The sequence below is a fragment of the Podarcis melisellensis genome (assembly GCF_964234715.1).
Source record: "Podarcis melisellensis genome assembly, chromosome: 6".
NCBI lineage: Eukaryota > Metazoa > Chordata > Lepidosauria > Squamata > Lacertidae > Podarcis > Podarcis melisellensis.
The window spans coordinates 3,104,533-3,126,400 of record NC_138538.1 but is presented as its reverse complement, the minus strand read 5'-3'; the positions used below and the strand labels follow the sequence as shown (position 1 = coordinate 3,126,400).

Here is a 21,868-nt window from a genome sequence, read left to right as displayed (position 1 = left end):
AACCACCGACCTTCTGATCAGCAAGTCCTAGGCTCTGTGGTTTAACCCACAGCACCACCCATGTTCCAGCACAACAAAAGTGGACAACCCACCCATCCCGGAATATTTGTGATATAAAAGTTACGAGACTTCAGGAGGAAGTTACAGGGCAAGCGCTGATTGGAAGTGAAGCGCTTTGTTTGCCCCCAAAACCTTTGCAGACACAAAGAGTATCAAACGTGGGTTTGTGTATAACCGCCCTGATACCACCAGGAGCACAAATCACCATGAATGCCCAAACGAAAGGACACATGGAGAGAACTAGCACAAATGCAATGCCATCCTTCAGTCCTGAGAATGAGGAATAAATAGCACAGGTGGGGCAATAATTCATAAAGCTATTTCTCTTGGGTTCACAGGGCGCAAGTTTGACTTGAGAGTGTACGTCCTGGTCATGTCGGTGAGTGAACAGGCCGTCGCCCCTGCAATGCCTAGTCCGTCCCCTAAATTGATGTGATAGCCAGCTAGGAAGAACTTATACCTGAAGGAGCGTCTCCACCCCCATCATTCTGCCCGGACGCTGAGGTCCAACGCCGAGGGCCTTCTGGCGGTTCCCTCAGTTCCAGAAGCAAAGCTACGGGGAACCAGGCAGAGGGCCTTCTCAGTAGTGGCACCCACCCTGTGGATCGCCCTCCCATCAGATATCAAAGAGATAAACAACTACCTGACATTTAGAAAACATCTGAAGGCAGCCCTGTTTAGGGAGGTTTTTAATGTGTGACATTTTGATGTGTTTTTGGTCTTTGTTGGAAGCCGCCCAGAGTGGCTGGGGAAACCCAGCCAGATGGGCAGGGTAAAGGGACCCCTGACCATTAGGTCCAGTTGTGGCCGACTTTGGGGTTGCGGCACTCATCTCACTTTACTGGCCGAGGGATTTGGCATACAGCTTCCGGGTCATGTGGCCAGCATGACTAAGCCGCTTCTGGCGAACCAGAGCAGCACACGGAAATGCCGTTTACCTTCCTGCCAGAGTGGTACCTATTTATCTACTTGCACTTTGGCGTGCTTTCAAACTGCTAGGTTGGCAGGAGCAGGGACCGAAGAATGGGAGCTCACCCCGTCACGGGGATTTGAACCGCCGACCTTCTGATTGGCAAAGTCCTAGGCTCTGTGGTTTAACCCACAGCACCACCTGCGTCCCTGCATGGGCAGGGTACAAATGAAAAATTGTTGTTGTTGTTGCTCACCACCGCTTTCTCTTCCTCCCAGTATATCCCACTCAAAGCCTGGCTTTACCGGGATGGCTTTGCTCGCTTCTCCAATACGCGCTTCACCCTGAACACCATCGACGACCACTGTATCCTGACCTGTCTGCACGTTGCATGAGCTGCTTCAGGACGGAACAACTTTTTGTCAGCTGTTGGGTGGGTGGGGGAGAGGAACATTTGCAACAAGATGCCCGTGTGCTTGGTGCAGGGAGATTGTAGAGCCCACTCACGCTGAGCAGGTCCGGCAGCCAAGGTGAGCAGCCTTGCCTGAAGTCCCTGGCAGATCAAGGCAGCTGCAAGCACTGAAACAGCCTTTTCAGACCATTTTAGGACCACTGAGGACCACCGTATGTGATGCTAAATGCATCACTGCATAGGAAGCTACTTCATATCTGTTTCTATATGTTCTATTTATTGCGTTTATACAATATGCCTTTTATGTGGGAGGAAAATATTAATCCCTGTGACCCACGTGTGAATTGGCTGGGTGCCTGGATTCAAAATGCAGGGCTAAACTCACACTCCAGCAGGAAAGAGACCTCAGTAGCAGAGTTTAAACACACAAAAGTCAAGCAGCAATATAGCATTAGGAAGGCATGTTGTTAGAACTTTTTAGTCTGCATGCGAACAGCGCCTCTCTCTTTCTACCGCGTTTGCAATGAACAGACCACACACTGCTAAGTAAGTTTAAAATTATTTACTTACAAAACATTCCGTAGGTCAGATTCATGCATTTGTCCAAGCAGCAGCAAAGAGAACACAGGCAGAATAATCTTGGGTAGAAAGTGGAAAGATAGTGTCAAACACGTGCTCTAAGTTTGGCACTTGCTTAGGCATGTCTTCCTTGGTCAGTCACATGATGCAGAGAGAGTGAGAGAACAGGAAGAGAAGGCTTCACTTCCTCCCTCACTGGAGAGGAGTGGGCGTGACCTACGTAGCTGAGTCTAGGAATTTAACTCTGTGATCTTAACCCATTCAGTCACTAAGACGGGATCTACCCACAAGAAAAACCCGCTATAAATAAGTCATAAATTAAATGGTTATAACGAAAGGAAAAAAACTGTATGTAAAATCACATAGGCAAAGTTTTGTGCTCTACATCGCCATCTGGTGTTGCATGTTTATAACAAAGTTATAGCGTTGCAACATGGCTGATGTAGCTGAGTCCTAACTTTTCCTCCAAGGAGTTCAAGCTGGCATGCATGGTGCTCTGCCTCCCCATTTAATCCCCATGGCAACCCCATGGGCAGGAGGATAGATGAACTGAGTAGCCAGGGCAAAGGGAAGCTGTTTTGGGAGCCAGGTTCATATTTTGGATTCAGGGAGCATCTCTTTGCTTTCATATCATCCTTACCTCCCGCCTCATGCCAGATGTTCACCTGACAAATGTAGCCGTGCAGAAGACAGCCCCTGACTACGACCCCGAAAAGGTGAGGAATGAGGGCCCAGCAACCCAGGTACCCAAACCCTTCTGTTTCAGGGGCCGGGGTGGTTTGGCTGGGGGATGAGGGAGTTCACACTTCAAATCCTCACCCAAGGAGTGGCTGTAGCAGGAAGGCCAATGGGTTAAGAGTCAAGATAGAGGAAACATTTTAACTGTAGCCCCTTTGGGTTCTGCATTTTGGGGGTGCCACTTCACCCTGTTTTTACAACTTGCCCTGCACATAGGTAAAGGTAAAGGGGCCCCTGACCATTAGATCCAGTTGTGGGCGACTCTGGGGCAACGGCGCTCATCTCGCTTTATTGGCCGAAGGAGCCGGACTACAGCTTCCGGGTCATGTGGCCAGCAGGACTAAGCCACTTCTGGCGAACCAGAGCAGCACATGGAAATGCCGTTTACCTTCCCGCCAGAGTGGTACCTATTTATCTACTTGCGCTTTGATGTGCTTTCGAACTGCTAGGTTGGCAGGAGAGGGACCGAGCGACGGGAGCTCACCCCATCGCTGGGATTCGAACCACCGACCTTCTGATTGGCAAGTCCTAGGCTCTGTGGTTTAACCCACAGTGCGACCCATGTCCCTGCACATACAGTAAGCCAAATGCAAAGTTTGGCCTCAATTCTTTCCCCTCCTCTCGCTATCAGGTGGGCTGTTCAAAAATGGCACATGGACATTTAAAGTGATGTGTATGTCTGCCAGCTTTGCTTTTTTAAAAAGCTTCAGGGATTTAAAAACAATTGCAAAACTCCTCTGGAAACCAGGCAAGGAAAGAAAGTGTGTTGGTAACATGAGCTTTGCCCAACTAAAACTGAATCAGTCCAAGTTACTTCAAAATGAATTGAGGGTGGGTTTCACTCCAGGGGAGGTACATAGGACACTTTGAAACCACCTCCATGGCTGGGAGAACGGGAAACCTCAAGGACTGCCTTTTTTCATATGAACTTACCCAGAACCTGAGATCATTTTCTGAGACCCTCCTTTCATTTCATGTGCCTCCTCCTCGAGGGTGGCAACACGAGAACGGGGCCTCCTCTGCAGTGGCTCCCCATCTGTCGAATGCTCTCCCCAGGTGTATAATGAAGGCACCAGGCACCAATACATCGATCTATTGCCCAAAACCAGTTTGAAGTTGATTTCATGAAATCAGTTTCATACTTTTTGACCTGGCAATATATTTTGAATCCGTGCAAAAATCACTGTGGGGGGGGGGCACGTGAAGCCAGTCAGTGCCTCTACACAGCTCCCTCCCTATTTCAGACATCATGATATCACAATGTTTAGCTGGTGATAGATATATCGCGATGTTGAAAACCAGAGATTGCCCAGCCCTACCCAAGGGCCAGTTGAAGAGGCATGGGGAGACACACTCTGCTTCTGGGCCTGAGGTTCCCCACTCCGAACGCAATACTTTAGGTGCGGGGATTGCCTCAGTACCATGCTGTTCCTGTAAGGTACTTGACATTACTGCCGTCCCACCAGCTGCTGGGCTACCAGCCTCATGGAAACATTCTTGTGATATAAATGGAGTACCCCATCTGTTCTAAAAAACCAAGAACTCTAGATGTCCAGTTGGGTTTTTATCAGCAGCTGCCACTGCCACTCTTGGCTGTTTTGGCCTGTGTCCATTCTATCGATCTCGTTTATGGCTCACCCTTTATCCACGGAGCTCAGAGCGACAGTTGATCTCTTTTGGTCTCTTAGCAATCTTGAGAGGTAGGGTAAACTGAGAGGCAGGGGATGAGTGGAGATTTGAACTTGAGTCTCCCCAGCCCAAACCCACCTCTTTGTTGGCAGTCAGTAGAAAAAAGACAGTCAAAGAACCGAGAAATTGCACAAAACAAATGAAATACCGCGAAAATCCCTGCAACGAGAAGTAATTGACCAGAAATATTATCTTATGAAAATAAACTCAGTAATAAAAAACAAAGAGTTTAAGGGGGAAATGAGAAAAACCTAAAACAGAACGAAGCCTTAACGGGATGCTGGCTACAAACCTCGTTTCCCTGAACTATTCAGTTTCCTCAGAAGGAAATAGAAAAATCATAAACCTTAAATGACCAAAATTCACAAGAAGGGGGTAGAACTCCCAAAAATTCTGAAATATTTATAATCCTGGGCCGACCTAGGTGAAGCAAAGCGTAGCAATAAAGGACTGAGGACTCAAAGGTACAATTTCTAATATTGAATTTACAAAAAAGGTTTGGAAACCTAAATGGCAAGTTTTAAACAAAGCCCAACTTGAAGGAAGCAAAGCCCAGTAGTAAAGAGTTGGGGGACTCAGCTGTGAAAATTCTAGTGTTGCCTTTACAAAAAGGTATAAAAAACCTAAATGGCACAAATTCAAAGAAAGGAATACAAGATAAGCTGTTTTAGATTTTTCCCTCCCTTAAACTCTTTGATTTTTATTATTTAGTTTATTTTCATAAGATAATATTTCTAGTCGATTACTTCTCGTTTCAGGGATTTTCACGGTACAGTGGTACCTCGGGTTACAGATGCTTCAGGTTACATACGCTTCAGGTTAGACTCCGCTAACCCAGAAATAGTGTTTCAGGTTAAGAACTTTGCTTCAGGATGAGAACAGAAATCGGGCTCCGGCGGCGCGGCAGCAGCAGGAGGCCCCATTAGCTAAAGAGGTGCTTCAGGTTAAGAACAGTTTCAGGTCAAGTACGGACCTCCGGAATGAATTAAGTACTTAACCCGAGGTGCCACTGTATTTCATTTGTTTTGTGCAACCTCTTTGTTGGCAGGGCTGCAAGTGGATGATCCAGAAGTTCCGACTCTACCTGACGGCCAAGCACGGGGCGGAAGCCGTGGAGAACCTCTTCGCCGAGATGGACAACATTTTCATCAAGAGCCTGCAGAGCGTCCAGAAAGTCATCATCAGCGACAAGCACTGCTTTGAGCTCTACGGCTACGATATCCTGATCGACCAAGACCTCAAGCCGTAAGGCGGGGGAGAGGGTCAGAGGATACTCCCAAGGGAAGGGAGGTAGCTCAGTTGCTCTGGATCAGAAGAGGATGAGGAGGAAAAGGAGAGTCAGCAGGAACTGGAAGGGCTGGCTGGGCAGCAAACAGTTCAAGGGAAGGAAAGAAAGATTGCAAGGCGTTGGGAACAGGAGATTTTTTAAGGGTTCATAGGTATCTTGCCTGCTCCCAATATCCTGTTATGTGGCTCTTTCCAATATCACACAACAGGGCCGCCACATAGTGGATTCAGATAACCAAAGTGGAAGGATGGTTAAGAGCAGCCTTCTGCGACCTGGTGCCCTCCAGATGTTCTAGACTACAACTCCCATCATGTCTGACCATTTGCTGCACTGGCTTCTGGGAACTGGGAGTCCCAACTCTTAACGGAGGTATCTGAAGGCTGCCTTGGACAAAAAACAAGGACACCAGCCAGGAATACCAGAGCAAAACAGCAGCCAGTAGGCTTGGTCTTGATTGAAGACTGTCGCGACAGGACTCCCACCTACCACAAGGTGGAACAAGATGGAAGCCCCAAACAAAAGAGCCCCCAAAGTTTTATTAGCTGCTAATCCCCATGTTTCACCCCCCCAAAACTACATCATTCATACATCATGGTTACATCATGAAAGGGGAGGTCTGGTGGTAGTAATCTGAGCATCCTGGACCCTGCCCCATGGTTCCCCTTGCCCTCCACCAAACACCCATCAAGTGTAACAAAAGAGACATTTACATTTCTCTGTTTCCCAGCCAAGTTAATCCCACCCTTTTGTCTTCATCTGGGTTTGTTATTTCTGGAATGGCACTCAGGTATCAGGATGCCAGGGATTATCACTCAGGCAGAGGGGCTGCTGAGTAGCTGAGCTCACATGCCCATATGAATTGCTGATGTTTTCCAGTGAGCCAGTACATAGAGACATTTATCAGTGAATTCTTACATTTGGTATCGTGCAGCAAAGGCCCTTTGAATAGATAGGAAGAAACTGCAATGAAGTGTTTTGTGGGGACAAATCACAAAAGTCACAAAAGTGATTGTGCTGGTTTTGGTAGTGGGCTGCATGTGCATGATATCTGCTGGAGGGGCAACCCCCCCCCCCAAGCTATACATAAATTCCTGCAACACGACAACATTTGGAGGGCACCAAGTTGGGGAAGGCCGATTCAGAGCACGCCTTTGCCTACAGAGTTTTCAACACAATCCTATCCATGCCTACTCGGAAGGAAGTCCCAATGGGTTTCGCGGGGGGGGGGGGTTCCCCCACATAGGTGGATATTGAATTATGGCCGTTGGCTGTCTTAACTGCTGTATTCCGAGGGGAAAGCGTAGATCCGTAGGGAATAGGACTCTTTAACAGAATTCTCAGTTTTCTCACAATGCAGTAAGTCTCGGGTGGGTTGGGGGAAATTGAAACTGGTTTAAATCCAATTTTCGTTTGCAGGGGCAAATGTCGTTGGAGGGGAACCTTTGCTTCTTGCCATTCCCTTACATTCTCCAAAGGGAGAAGAGGTCAGCAAGCCAGGATTGTGCCTCTTCTCGCCATTCTAGCCTCTAGCCATCCTCTCACCTGCCCAGCCATGTTTCCCCTCCACCCTTGGCAAGGAAATCTGGCACAATCAATTTCAGACCTGCCACTCTCCTTTCCGGCTCTGCCCTCTTGGCCTTGCCCCCCTCCTCCCTGCCTCTGCTGTGGCTGCTGGTTCAATTAGCACCTTGGTGGCTTGTCAGCATTGCTCCAATGTCTCTGCCACAACCCTGGGGACAGCTTTATTTAAAAGGAGCCGATAAGCAGACGCCAGGCAGCCACCGTCTGGAGCAGCGACTCTGCATTGTCTGACGCGCTCAGAAGAACATGGAGCCTGCCTCCCTCGGCACTCGACAGAGACTGAGTAGCAAATCCCGGGGCCTTGCAGTTAGAGGACTGTAGCCCAGCTTCTTCGCTTTATCCGGCTGGCTCTTTCCCAAAGCCTTTGGGTGGAAATTTGCACCCAGGTTTCCAAAAGTCTGGGGCAAATGGGGCTGACTTACCTAGGAAGGTAGCCCATCTAGAAGAAGCAAGACTCTGGTCCTAAAACTCCCAGGATTCATTGAGAACGGGAATAATAATAATAATAATAATAATAATAATAATAATAATAATTTATTATTTATACCCCGCCCATCTGGCTGGGTTTCCCCAGCCACTCTGGGCGGCTTCCAACAGAACACTAAAATACAATAACCTATTAAACATTAAAAGCTTCCCTAAACAGGGCTGCCTTCAGATGTCTTCTAAAAGTCTGGTAGTTACCGTATTTTTCGCTCTATAAGACGCACCAGACCACAAGACACACCTAGTTTATTTTTCTCTTTGACATCTGGTGGGAGGGCGTTCCACACCAGGGTAGCTCTGTTTTGGGAAGTTTTTAACGTTTGATGTTTTATTGTGCAGCCATGCCTCGTGTTGCGTTTTCTTCATGATTCGTTTTTTTAGGTTGCGTCCTGCGGCGCCCCGGAAGGACCGGAAAGGGTTACTTCTGGGATTCACGGCTCACGCAGGCGCGCAAAATGATGTCACGCGCATTGCGCAGACACGGCAAACCGCGACCCACAGATGCGGGTTGCGTTCTGCTCATGTTGCGAATGGGACTACGGGACGGATCCCATTCACAACCAGAGGTACCACTGTATTCTGTTGGGAGTCGCCCAGAGTGGCTGGGGAAACCAGGCCAGATGGGCGGGGTATAAATATTATTATTATTATTATTATTATTATTATTATTATTATTATTATTATTACCACTGCTGCTCCTCCCCTAGACCAAGTGAAACGATAGAAATACTTAACTAACTGACCAATCAGGTCACTTCTGCCCCCCTAACAAAAGTTCTTCCCTCCCCACCCCAAAAAAAATCCTGACTGTGGCCATGGTTCAATGGCACCTTGCTGCAACTGCAACCAGGCTGCTGCCAGATTTATTGCATCAGCAAGGCTAATAGGGGAGTCTTCTCTGGGCAGCCTAGGACCTCCATATATACCCTGCCCAGGCTTGCACCCAGGAGAGGAGGTGCATTCCTTGCCTCTATAGAGAGATGGGTGCCAGCCACCTTCAAAACGCAGTTAGCATAGACTAGGGAACGGAACCCAGGGCAAGTCAACAGGGATAGGGCAGCCTTCACTAACCTAGTACCACCCAGATGTTTGGGACCGCCACTGATGAGCTGTACTCCAAAACAACTGGAAGGCACCAGGTTGGCGAAGGCTGAGATAGGTTCTGGCTTGGATCTTACTGCCGCTCCTTGAGTTGCACGGGACAGAATATTCCTCCACTTAAGGCATTGACCTCAAGGATGGATGGAAGCGGGAAGAGATATGGCGGGCAATGGAAGATGAAGAAGCCAACGGAGGAGAGCGGGCCAGTCTTTTCTGCCCATCTCGACAGCCCTTTAGCATGTACATTGTGCCCACTGTATTATGAGAGCCAGCGTGGTGTAGTGGTTAAGAGCGGTGGACTCCTACTCTGGTGAACCGGGTTCGCTTTCCCGCTTCTCCACATGCAGCTGCTGGGTGACCTTGGGCTCGTCACACTTCTCTGAAGTCTCTCAGCCCCACTCACCTCACAGATAATAATAACAATAATAATAATTTATTATTTGTAGCCCGCCCATCTGGCTGAGTTTCCCCAGCCACTCTGGGCAGCTTCCAACAAAGATAAAAAATACATTAAAATGTCACATGTTAAAAACTTCCCTGATCAGGGCTGCCTTCAGATGTCTTCTAAATGTCAGGTAGTTGTTTATCTCTTTGACATCTGATGGGAGGGCATTCCACAGGGCGGGCGCCACCACCGAGAAAGCCCTCTGCCTGGTTCCCCGTAGCTTTGCCTCTCACAGTGAGGGAACCGCCAGAAGGCCCTCGGTGCTGGACCTCAGCGTCTGGGCAGAATAATGGGGGTGGAGACGCTCTTTCAGGTATACAGAGTGTTTGCTGTGCAGGAGGAAGGGAAAGGATTTTGTTAGCTGCTTTGAGACTCCTTAAGGGGAGTGAAAGGCGGGATATCAAGTCCAAACTCTTCTCTTCTTCTTCTATGACCAAGCAGAAGAATCCAGGGAGGGTCTATGGAGGTTAGAAGGGGCCGAATTCTCAGTAGTCCCATTCAGTGCAATGGGATGAAGCAGTTGGCAATGTTTTTGGGGAAAGCCCCAAACTTTCTTCCCCTACAAGCCACCGATGGCACAAATAGCACAGCCTGGTAGCGTGCTCAGATCCACCCCTTTACTTTCTCCTCATGGGGACACTTCCTCAAAGAGAGCAGGCTGGCCGACGAATGAAGCAGGATTCTGCATGATTCATCTAATAATAATAATAATAATAATAATAATAATAATAATAATAATAATTTTTATTTATACCCCGCCCTCCCCAGCCGAGGCCGGGCTCCGGGTGGCTAACAAGCAATAATAAAAACAAGTTGAATGAATACAACTTAAAAACAAGATTATAATACAACATTGAAACATTAAAATGCAGCCTCATCACAGGAGGAGAAAGGAATGCACCTCTCGCACCCGTATGAACCAGTCTGCCTCCACAGGGCAGTTTTGCATCGGTGAACTGCCTCCCCTTCACCAAACCACACAGATCCACGATGAAAAGACAAGCCACAAGTTCAATCTCCTTAGTTCCAGCTGCATTAAGCACACAAAGAAGCAGAAGAAGCAGAAGCAGAAGCAGAAGAAGAAGAAGAAGAGGAGGAGGAGGAGGAGGAGGAGTAGGAGTTTGGATTTGATATCTCACTTTATCACTACCCTAAGGAGTCTCAAAGCGGCTCACATTCTCCTTGCCTTCCTGCCCCACAACAAACACTCTGTGAGGTGAATGGGGCTAAGAGACTTCAGAGAAGTGTGACTGGCCCAAGGTCACCCAGCAGCTGCATGTGGAGGAGCGGAGATGCAAACCCGGTTCCCCAGATTACGAGTCTAGCGCTCTTAACCACCACACCACACTGGCTCTCAGCCCCTTCCAGCCCTCATTGCTCTCTTTTGCTGTCCTTGGCAGGTGGCTTCTCGAAGTTAATGCTTCCCCCTCCCTCACGGCCAGCAGCCAGGAGGACTATGAACTCAAGACCCATCTTCTGGAGGACACCTTGAACATAGTGGACATGGAGGGCAGGTGAGTAGAGCACTTAGCGTGTGTGCCTCGTGCCTGTCATTTCAGCTGGCTCTGTTGTTGTTTAGTCGTGTCCGCCTCTTCGTGACCCCCTGGACCAGAGCACACCAGGCACTCCTGTCTTCAACTGCCTCCCTCAGTCTGGTCAAACTCATGCTGGTAGCTTCGAGAACACTGTCCAACCATCTCCTCCTCTGTCGTCCCCTTCTCCTTGTGCCCTCCATCTTTCCCAACATCAGGGTCTTTTCCAGGGAGTCTTCTCTTCTCATGAGGTGGACAAAGTACTGAAGCCTCAGCTTCAGGATCTGTCCTTCCAGTGAGCACTCAGGGCTGATTTCCTTCAGAATGGAGAGGTTTGATCTTCTTGCAGTCCATGGGACTCTCAGTTGGCTCTGCTAACCTTTATAATGTGCCTTCCCCACTGTCGATCCACCTGAGGGTGCAGCAGGAGTCTTTGCCCTATGGAAATAAGCAGCAAGACATGTGCACGGCTTACGACTCCCACTGTTTTCCTGCATTCTCAAGTGCTGCAACACTTAATCTTATGCAGTGCATCAAGGCCAAGTGGAAGTTCATGGGAGATGTTTCAAACCACTTGTTTTCCTGTGTCGACCATCTTTCTGCAAAACCACCCAGTCCTACTCAGTCTCTCCAACCTCCTTTTTCAGGAACTTCTTCCTGGATTCCTCTTGAAGCAAAGCTTATTTGTTTTAAAATAAATTTTATTATTATTAATTGACATCCATACACAATCTTAGGTACATGTACAGCCTTAAATAATTATGCCATTAAATATCGATTTAAACTTGTATTTGTACATGCCCTTTTCTTATAATTTCTAACTAAACAAAAATGAACCAAAATAAAAATCCAGTAAACTAAATTATATGAAAACAGACTTCTGGTCATTTCCCGATGTAAATTACATTTACAACATTGAATGTACTTATACTTCTTAACTTACTCTTACTATAGTTTCTAGTACTTTCGTATAACATATCGTACCGTTTTCCCTTGCTTAGTAGTATTTAAGTTACACAAGGGTCATTCAAACTCTGCCATAGATGTTATGTCATTGTTATATTTTTGTAGGCATTTCTTAAACATATCCCATTTTTTGCGTGAATGATTGTTTTGTATTTCCCCTTAATCTATCTGTCAATTGTGCCAATTCTGCATAGTCTAATAACTTATTCTGCCACTCCCTTACTGTTGGTACTTTTCCCCCTTTCCAGTTCAATGCAATTAATAACCGGGCAGCCGAAGCAAAGTTTATTTGTGTTCCTAATCCACTCCCTTTAAAAGACTCGGGGCAATTAAGGAAGACGATATATGCCAACACACCTTGCCAGGAAAGCACTGGGTCAATAAACCAGGTGGATCGCTCTGTTCTAAGGTGATCACCAGAAGCAGTTTTCTGAATTCTCTCATACACACACACACACACACACACACACACACACACACACAAATTTTATTTATTTTAACATATAAATTATAAAATGTACCACAAAACTTATCACTTATACAATCTTTTTAGACTACCATCAGCACCTCTGATGATCCACCGTTTTAACCGCTTCTTATGCATTTCTTAACTTTATATTGCCTTTACATCTCTTAACAAACCATCCTCCCCCTTCCGATTCGGATGGTCCGCCCCCGCCACTTAATGGATCCAATTGGCTTCCAGAGAGTGGTAGGGGATGCTCTATCCCAAGTTGATGGCCTTTCAGCTGATTCCCTGGTGGCCCGCTGGAATGCGGAGTTAACCAGGGCTATTGACTGTCTGGCTCCGAAGCGCCCTCTCCGACTGCAGGGAGCCCGGACAGCCCCGTGGTTTTCCCCGGAGCTGAGGGTGATGAAACAATCGTTGAGACGGCTAGAGCGCCGGTGGCGGAAAACTCATTCTGAATCAGACCGGACACGGGTTAGAGCTCAACGTCGAGCCTACCAAGTGGCAATGGCGACGGCGAAGAGGGCCTTCTTCACCGCCTCCATTGCATCTGCAGAAAACAGCAGCAGGAGACTTTTTCAGGTGGTTCGCAATCTATCAGAACCACCTGTACCACCGGGGCCTGGTAGGGACCCCAAGATCTCCTGCAATGCTTTTGCAAAGTTTTTTGCAGATAAAATCGCTCAGATTCAGAAGGAGGTAGACTCCACCGTGGGAGCAGGGCCAGGGCGGGAGAGTGCTAGAGTTCTGTCTGGTCCTGTTACATGGGATCAATTCCAATCTGTTACTTCCGAGGATGTGGACAGGCTGCTTGGACGAGTGAAACCGACCACCTGTCTCCTTGATCCTTGCCCATCCTGGCTGATAAAAGCGAGCCGGGAAGGGCTGGGCGATGGGCTCTGCGGGGTGGTGAATGCTTCTCTCTGTGAGGGAGCCTTCCCAGACCCGCTGAAAGAGGCGGTCATTAAACCGCTTCTTAAAAAAACATCTTTAGACCCGACCAATTTGGCCAACTATCGCCCAGTCTCAAATCTGCCATTCTTGGGCAAGGTGATTGAGCGGGTGGTTGCTGAACAACTCCAAGCACGCCTGGAGGAAACGGACCATTTGGATCCCTTCCAATCGGGATTCAGGCCTCACCATGGGACTGAAACTGCCTTGGTCGCGCTGGTTGATGATCTCCGGCGGGCTAGGGACAAAGGTGAGAGCTGTTTCCTAGTTCTGCTGGATCTCTCAGCGGCCTTTGACACCATCGACCATAACATCCTTCTGGACCGTCTAGAGGGGCTGGGAGCTGGGGGCACTGTTATACAGTGGTTCCGCTCCTTCCTCCTGGGCCGTGTCCAGAAGGTGGTGGTGGGGGGTGAGTGTTCAGACCCCTGGGCTCTCACTTGTGGGGTGCCTCAGGGTTCTGTCCTCTCCCCCATGCTTTTTAATATCTATATGAAGCCGCTGGGAGAGATCATCAGGGGGTTTGGACTGGGTGTTCATCAGTATGCAGATGACACCCAGCTCTACCTCTCCTTTAAATCAGAACCAGTGAAGGCGGTGAAGGTCCTGTGTGAGTGCCTGGAGGCGGTTGGAGGTTGGATGGCGGCTAACAGATTGAGGTTGAATCCTGACAAGACAGAAGTACTGTTTTTGGGGGACAGGAGGCGGGCAGGTGTGGAGGATTCCCTGGTCCTGAATGGGGTAACTGTGCCCCTGAAGGACCAGGTGCGCAGCCTGGGAGTCATTTTGGACTCACAGCTGTCCATGGAGGCGCAGATTAACTCTGTGTCCAGGGCAGCTGTCTACCAGCTCCACCTGGTACGCAGGCTTAGACCCTACCTCCCCGCAGACTGTCTCGCCAGAGTGGTGCATGCTCTAGTTATCTCCCGCTTGGACTACTGCAATGCACTCTACGTGGGGCTACCTTTGAAGGTGACCCGGAAACTGCAATTAATCCAGAATGCGGCAGCTAGACTGGTAACTGGGAGTGGCCGCCGGGACCACATAACACCGGTTCTGAGAGATCTGCATTGGCTCCCAGTACGTTTCCGAGCACAATTCAAAGTGTTGGTGCTGACCTTTAAAGCCCTAAACGGCCTCGGTCCTGTATACCTGAAGGAGCGTCTCCACCCCCATCGTTCAGCCCGGACACTGAGATCCAGCGCCGAGGGCCTTCTGGCGGTTCCCTCATTGCGAGAAGTGAGGTTACAGGGAACCAGACAGAGGGCCTTCTCGGTAGTGGCGCCCGCCCTGTGGAACGCCCTCCCATCAGATGTCAAAGAGATAAAGAATTACCTGACGTTCAGAAGACATCTTAAGGCAGCCCTGTTTAGGGATGTTTTTAATATGTAATGCTGTATTGTTTTTAATACTGATTGGGAGCCGCCCAGAGTGGCTGGGGAAACTCAGCCAGATGGGCGGGGTATAAATAATAAATTATTATTATTATTATTATTCTCCATTTTTGCAATACTTCCAATAATACTCCTCACAAAACTTCTTGCAAACCTACAAACGCCATCTGATCTTCACAAATACTTTTCAAATAGTCCGTAAATTTACTCCAGTCTTCTGTGAATTTCTGGTCCTGCCTGTTTTGAATCCTTCCTGTTAGTTTAGCTAGTTCTGCATAGTCCATTAACTTCATCCTCCATTCTTCAAACGTCGGTAGTTCTTCTTGCTTCCATTTTTGGGCCAGTAATATTCTTGCTGCTGTTATTGCATATAAAAAGAGCTTACATTCCTTTCTCAGTTTTCTGAATTCTCAGTGGCATGCAGCCCTTGTACAGGAGATGGATAAGCACTAAACTCACCTCTGTCCTCCCACGCTGCCATCTCGACAGCCCCTCCAAGGCTGGAGCTTGGATGAGCAAATCCATCCCAGGAAGGGAGATGCAGAGCAAAGGATCCAGGCCTGCCATTGACTCTCAAGCCTTTGCTCCTACAGGTTGACGGGGAAGGAGAAGCGTGTTGGAGGCTTTGACCTAATCTGGAACGATGGTCCCGTCAGCAGAGAAGATGGGAATCTGGACACACCCATGAATGGCTTTGTTGCAAACACCCACCTAGGTATTCAGCCGAGTGGCTCTGAAGAGGCAGGGTGGGGGCTGCAGGCGTTGCTGTTTCCCCACCCCCAGATGTGTCAAACCCATCTCAGCACTGGAGAGGGATGGCTGGGATCATCATCATCACCATAATATATTATTTATACCCCGCCCATCTGGCTGGGTTTCCCCAGCCACTCTGGGCGGCTTCCAACAAAGTATAAAAATACAGTAGTCTGTTAAACATTAAAAGCTTCGCTAAACAGGGCTGCCTTCAGATGTCTTCTAAAAGTCTGGTAGTTGTTCTTCTCTTTGACATCTGGTGGGAGGGAGTTCCACAGGGCGGGCGCCACTACCGAGAAGGCCCTCTGCCTGGTTCCCTGTAAATTGGCTTCTCGCAGTGAGGGAACCGCCAGAAGGCCCTCGGCGCTGGACCTCAGTGTCCGGGTAGAACGATGGGGGTGGAGATGCTCCTTCAGCTATATTGGACCGAGGCCGTTTAGGGCTTTAAAGGCCAGCACCAACACTTTGAATTGTGCTCGGAAACGTACTGGGAGCCAATGTAGGTCTTTCAAGACCGGTGTTATGTGGTCTTGGCAGCCACTCCCAGTCACCAGTCTAGCTGCCGCATTCTGGATTAGTTGTAGTTTCCAGGTCACCTTCAAAGGTAGCCCCACATAGAGCGCATTGCAGTAGTCCAAGCAAGAGATAACTAGAGCATGCACCACTCTGGCGAGACAGTCCGCGGGCAGATAGGGTCTCAGCCTGTGCACCAGATGGAGCTGGTAAACAGCTGCCCTGGACACAGAATTGACCTGTGCCTCCATGGACAGCTGTGAGTCCAGGCTGCGCACCTGGTCCTTCAGGGGCACAGTTACCCCATTGGGGACCAGGGAGTCCTCCACACCCGCCCACCTCCTGTCCCCCAAAAACATTACTTCTCTCTTGTCAGGATTCAACCTCAATCTGTTAGCCACCATCCATCCTCAAACCGCCTCCAGACACTCACACAGGACCTTCACCACCTTCACTGGTTCTGATTTGAAAGAGAGGTAGAGCTGGGTATCATCTGCATACTGATGAACACCCAGCCCAAACGCCCTGATGATCTCTCCCAGTGGCTGCATGTAGATGTTGAAAAGCATGGGGGAGAGGACAGAATCCTGAGGCATAGAGTCATAGAGCAATTGTGTTTTCTCCTGGTACCTTCCCTTCCCTGGGGTCACCTAGTCCCACCCCCTGCAATGCAGGAATCTCAGCTAAAGCATCCATGACAAATGACCACCCAACCTCTGCTTAAAAGCCTCCAAGGAGAGTCCACAACCTCCGAGGGAGACCCTTCCACTGTCAAACAGCTCCTACTGTCAGAAAGTTCTTCCTGATGTATAGTCAGAATCTCCTTTCTGGTACAGTGGTACCTCGGGATGTGAACGGGATCCATTCCGGAGCCCCGTTCGCATCCTGAATGGAATGCAAGACGTGACGGCGTGTCTGCACGTGCGCAGGTCGCGTTTTGCCGCTTCCGCACATGTGCGTGAAGTAATTTTGAGCGTCTGCGCATGCGGCAAAACCCGGAAGTAACACGCTCCGTTACTTCCGGGTTGCCGCGGAGCGCAACCCGAAAGCGCTCAACCTGAAGCACATTCAACTCGAGGTATGACTGTAACTTGAATCCATTGCTTCAGGTCCTACCCTCCAGAGCAGGAATTATGGGTATAGATCTTGACAGGTTAATTCAAGGTAGTTGTTTCTGAATCAGCCTAGCTCTTTTAAGTTGCTGCTGGCGATTCATTCAATATTCTTGGAGATGATACTGATATTATCATACTTCTTTTTTTTAAATCCCTTATGCATTGCTGCTTTAAGCCACCGCAACACCCTCAACTTCACCACCCATTTCACTTGAATAGCTTCCCAAAAGGCACACAGTACAGATTATCACGGTGTTGTGGTCCGTTCTTTGCTTGATGCTGACTTGAGGAGACTCGGCTCTCTCTTCCCACCTCCAACTCCATCAGTCTCAGCGCCTATCACAGGCTGTCAGGTAGTACTAAGGTGGGGGCGGGAAGCTCCTGCAGCGTTTCCTGGGGGCACACTTTCAAACTGACTGAACCACAGCTCAGCCAGAGAGGCAGATTATCTCCTCGCTCCGTGGAGGGGACAAGTCACATGTAACACCTTGTTATCGCTTTCATTTCAGGCTACAACAATGACAGGAAGAAACAGCTGAGGCAGCTTTTCAAGTCTTTTCAGACGCAGCAGAAAGTTTAAACATTGCAGCGGAGAAATGGTCAGATGTCGGAGTGTGTGTGTGTGTATGTGTGTGTCCGGGCTCTGGAGTTGAAGTGAGGTCCTTGCCGGCTTTCCTGCCTCAGTTATGTGTCTGCAGGGATTTCCTCCACTTTGGGGAGCTTCAGGTACGCTGTTGAGAAGATTCCCTTTCCCAGGGACCAAGCACTGGACACAGAACAGCTTTTAACCTGGGCATGTTGCAAAGTCGGGTCTATTGCACCGTGTTTTGGGGCAGGCAGATGGTGCACTACTCACCTGGCCAGGTTCAAGCAGTGCTCAACATGGACAGCATCCGTGGGGGCGACAGCCAAGGGAGGAATACAACTGTTGCTCTGCCAACTGATTGCAGCAAATCAACTGGCACCATCCACATGCAAGGCTGAAAAGAGTGATGCGTCCCACCCAAAGACCCACCGCCTTGACTAAAATGCATTGCAGCAAGCATGAATAAAAATTAATGCCTTAGTACTGCTGAGGACCCAGAAACTTGTCCCTTTGGTTCTTGACTAGAGAATAATGTTATGGGGTGGCAGCAAGGCAGAGCACAACAGAACAACCTGCTGGTCCTCGATAACTGTTTCCCTGGGAGTGCATCTCTTCCTTCCCTTTTGCACACTCACTGCTATAAGGAATGAAGTTAAACCTAAGGAATCTAAGCTCACAGGTCTAGAACAAGCCTGCCATGTTATAGGATTTAACTATTTGGGAGGGACGCGGGTGGCGCTGTGGGTTAAACCACAGATCCTAGGACTTGTCGATCAGGTGGTTGGTGGTTCGAATCCCCGCGACGGGCTGAGCTCCCGTTGCTCGGTCCCAGCTCCTGCCAACCTAGCAGTTCGAAAGCACTGCGTCCGGCGGGAAGGTAAACGGCGTTTCTGTGCGCTGCTCTGGTTCGCCAGAAGCAGCTTAGTCATGCTGGCCACATGACCCGGAAGCTGGCCGTTAAAGCGAGATGAGCGCCGCAACCCCAGAGTCGGTCACGACTGGACCTAATGGTCAGGGGTCCCTTTACGTATCTATTTAGAGAGCCAGTGTGGTGTAGTGGTTAAGAGCAGTAGACTCGTAATCTGGGGAACCGGGTTCTTGTCTCCACTCCTCCACCTGCAGCTGCTGAGTGACCTTGGGCCAGTCACACTTCTTTGAAGTCTCTCAGCCCCACTCACCGCACAGAGTGTTTGTTGTGGAGGAGGAAGGGAAAGGAGAATGTTAGCTGCTTTGAGACTCCTTAAAGGGAGTGTCGCAGGTGGCGCTGTGGGTTAAAGCCTCAGCGCCTAGGACTTGCCGATCGAAAGGTCGGCGGTTCGAATCCCTGCGGCGGGGTGCGCTCCCGCTGCTCGGTCCCAGCGCCTGCCAACCTAGCAGTTCAAAAGCACCTCCGGGTGCAAGTAGATAAATAGGGACCGCTTACCAGCGGGAAGGTAAACGGCGTTTCCGTGTGCGGCTCTGGCTCGCCAGAGCAGCGATGTCACGCTGGCCACGTGACCCGGAAGTGTCTCCGGACAGCGCTGGCCTCTTAAGTGAGATGGGCGCACAACCCCAGAGTCTGTCAAGACTGGCCCGTACGGGCAGGGGTACCTTTACCTTTAAAGGGAGTGAAAGGCGGGATATCAAATCCAAACTACTACTACTACTACTACTACTACTACTACTATTCTTCTTCTTCTTCTTCTTCTTCTTCTTCTTCTTCTTCTTCTTCTTCTTCTTCTTCTTCTTCTTCTTCTTCTTCTTCTATCTCATAACCAAAGCACAAGGCTTCAGCAGATGGGTTTGCTCCGGTTCCAGTTTAAAGTTTGGATATACAGGCAGTGGTACCTTGGTTTTCAAACTTTATCCGTTCCTGAAGTCTGTTCTAAAACCAAAGCGTTCCAAAACCGAGGCCCGCTTTCTCATAGAAAGTAATGCAAAATGGATTAATCCGTTCCAGACTTTTAGAAACCACCCCTAAAACAGCAATTTAACATGAATTTTACTATCTAATGAGACCAATGAAAGCAATAAACCATGTACCTCAGTCACACAATCAAGCAGTAGCTGAACTGGGTCCCCAACAATCACAAAAACAAATTAGCCGCAAAAACAAAAAAGCAAAATAAATAGCAAAAACAGACAGACCTCAGCGTAACACTCAAAACGGAAGTGTGACACTCAAAATGGAGCATGTTTGGCTTTTGAAAAAAATTCACAAACTGGAACACTTACTTCCGGGTTTGCAGTGTTTGGGTTCCAAGTTGTTTTGAGTAGCAAGGTACCACCCTGAACAGAAACTGGATTGTGTACAGAGAATCCCCGGCTTTTTCTCAAGAAGCAGAATAGAGTTTCGAGCCTGTCAGCAGGAGCAACACAGGGGTGGTGGAGCCAGGAATAGCACTTGCAGTTGCAATTCACCCCCTCAAGTGAGATAACCTGATCTCAACACCACTTCTGAGGGTGGGCGCACATTGCTACCTTCCCCTGGCAGCACCGATCAGCTTTCACCGCATCACGGGCTGCCACTTGATGGCTGGTGTTGTGAATGCTTCAAGAGCCCTGCTCACCTACAAGTTTGGGCTCAAGGGACATTTTGAAAGCTTCAAGACACAGGAAAACGACAGCAGTGATAAGAAGTCTGTGGGCTTCCACATGCTACTGATATCAGCATGACTGCTGCTGAGGGATGATGGGAGTTGTAGTCTAGCAATATCTTGAAGGCCAGAGCTTCCTCATTCCTGGGTTTGCGGTCACAAGTGACCTTTGTCCAACCACACAGGTCCATCATGGGATTGCGTCGCTTAACCCTTTTGACATTCTTTCTTAATTTTAAAAAATTGACTAAATATGTAACTGCCCTTCATCTGTAGATCTCAGGGTGGGTCACAAGAGAAAAATACAAGATAAAAAACACAAAATACCTAATAAAAGCAAGAACCAGTAACTCCCTACCCACTTAGGCAATGCCACCTGCAGTAGCTGCTCCCTAGCGCCAAGACAAATCACCACAGTAACTTCCATTCTGTTCAGTTGCTGCCAAGCTCTTTTGTCTTCTCTGGAGCTTAAGGGATCTGCCTACTGCTGATGGACATGTGGCCGAGCTTGCCATGACGCCTATTCCATAAAGCTCTGGTGATTTCATCGTCAAAGAAGCAGAAATGTACCCGGAGGATTTTACATAAAATAAATACAATGTGAGAGTGGGAAGACGGAAGCCACAGCAGGCTTCCAGGAAGTGGATGTCCAGGCCAGGATTACAAGTGACTTCACAGAATCTTATCTCTAAACCTACGTCCCCACTAGACTCCTCGGCACCCTCATCGTGTAAAAATGGAAAGTACAGTGGTACCTTGGTTTAAGAACAACCCTGTTTACGAACTAAATACTCCTGAAGGAGTATTTTCAACACACACAACAAGACAAAGCAGAACAAGCAACAACTTCACAACACAACATCTCTCAACCCACCCTCCCAACAGAACACTGACCACCAACTACCACCGAAAAAGTGTGACACAAAAAGGGACTCCACATGGACCCCTCCTGATGGACGCAATACCACACTGGACTTGTACATTGACTGCTTCCGCCACAGAAAAACTACTGGAAGCATTTTTTTTTATTTTGTACGAACTATTCGGTTTATGAACTCTGCAAAACTGGAAGTAGTGTCCCGGTTTGCGAACTTTACCTCGGTCTAAGAATGGAATCCGAACTGTGGAAGGGCACCGGCGGTGGGAGGCCTCATTAGGGAAAGGGTGCCTCGGTTTAAGAACGGTTTCGGTTTAAGAACGGACTTCCGGAACGGATTAAGTTCGTAAACCAAGGTACCACTGTACTGGTTAATGCGGTCATTTAGCGTACAGGATGAAGCTTCTTTTGGAAAGCCGGGAGTGGAGAAGTTTGCCACCTACTGGTAACACAAGGTGCAGGTTGAAAGAGACAAGAGCTCACAACTTGGTTACTCTGGCAAAGCCAGGATTCCCGGGCTCGATTACCCTGACTTAAACCAATGATCAGTGCCTACAGTTCCATACAGCACACCCAATTTTAAGCTGGAAGAAGCTGCGCAGAAGGGCCAGGTGTTTGGCAGGAGCTGAGGGAGGAGGCAAGCATTCCCAGCTGTGCCGTTTGGCGTTTTCACACACCTGGCTCACAACCCCCTTCCCACAGCAAGACAGCCTGTTGGGCAAAAGGGGCATGTGTGGCTTTCTGGGCTTTGTGCCCAGAGTTTTAACACATAGGAATTGATGAGCTCGGGCGAAGAATCTTAACACGAGCAAGCTGAACAAAAGAACACCTTCCATCGCCACACCGC

General features: G+C 48.8%; 1 protein-coding gene across 3 annotated transcripts in view; it reads left to right on the top strand.

Moving 5' to 3' along the window:
- TTLL9 (tubulin tyrosine ligase like 9) overlaps positions 1–18,069 on the top strand; it is a 52,290-nt gene extending 34,221 nt beyond the window's left edge. For 2 of the 3 annotated variants that reach the window (XM_081917065.1, XM_081917064.1), the window contains exons 8-14: positions 399–439; positions 1,249–1,336; positions 2,619–2,677; positions 5,437–5,633; positions 10,690–10,803; positions 15,195–15,316; positions 17,492–18,069. In XM_081917065.1, coding sequence (XP_081773191.1) covers positions 399–439; positions 1,249–1,336; positions 2,619–2,677; positions 5,437–5,633; positions 10,690–10,803; positions 15,195–15,316; positions 17,492–17,562 — 692 coding nt within the window. In that variant the 3' untranslated portion in view covers positions 17,563–18,069. The remainder of the gene's footprint in view (positions 1–398; positions 440–1,248; positions 1,337–2,618; positions 2,678–5,436; positions 5,634–10,689; positions 10,804–15,194; positions 15,317–17,491) is intronic. The other variant, XM_081917066.1, reaches the window with a different exon arrangement.
- Positions 18,070–21,868: the final 3,799 nt, after the last annotated feature.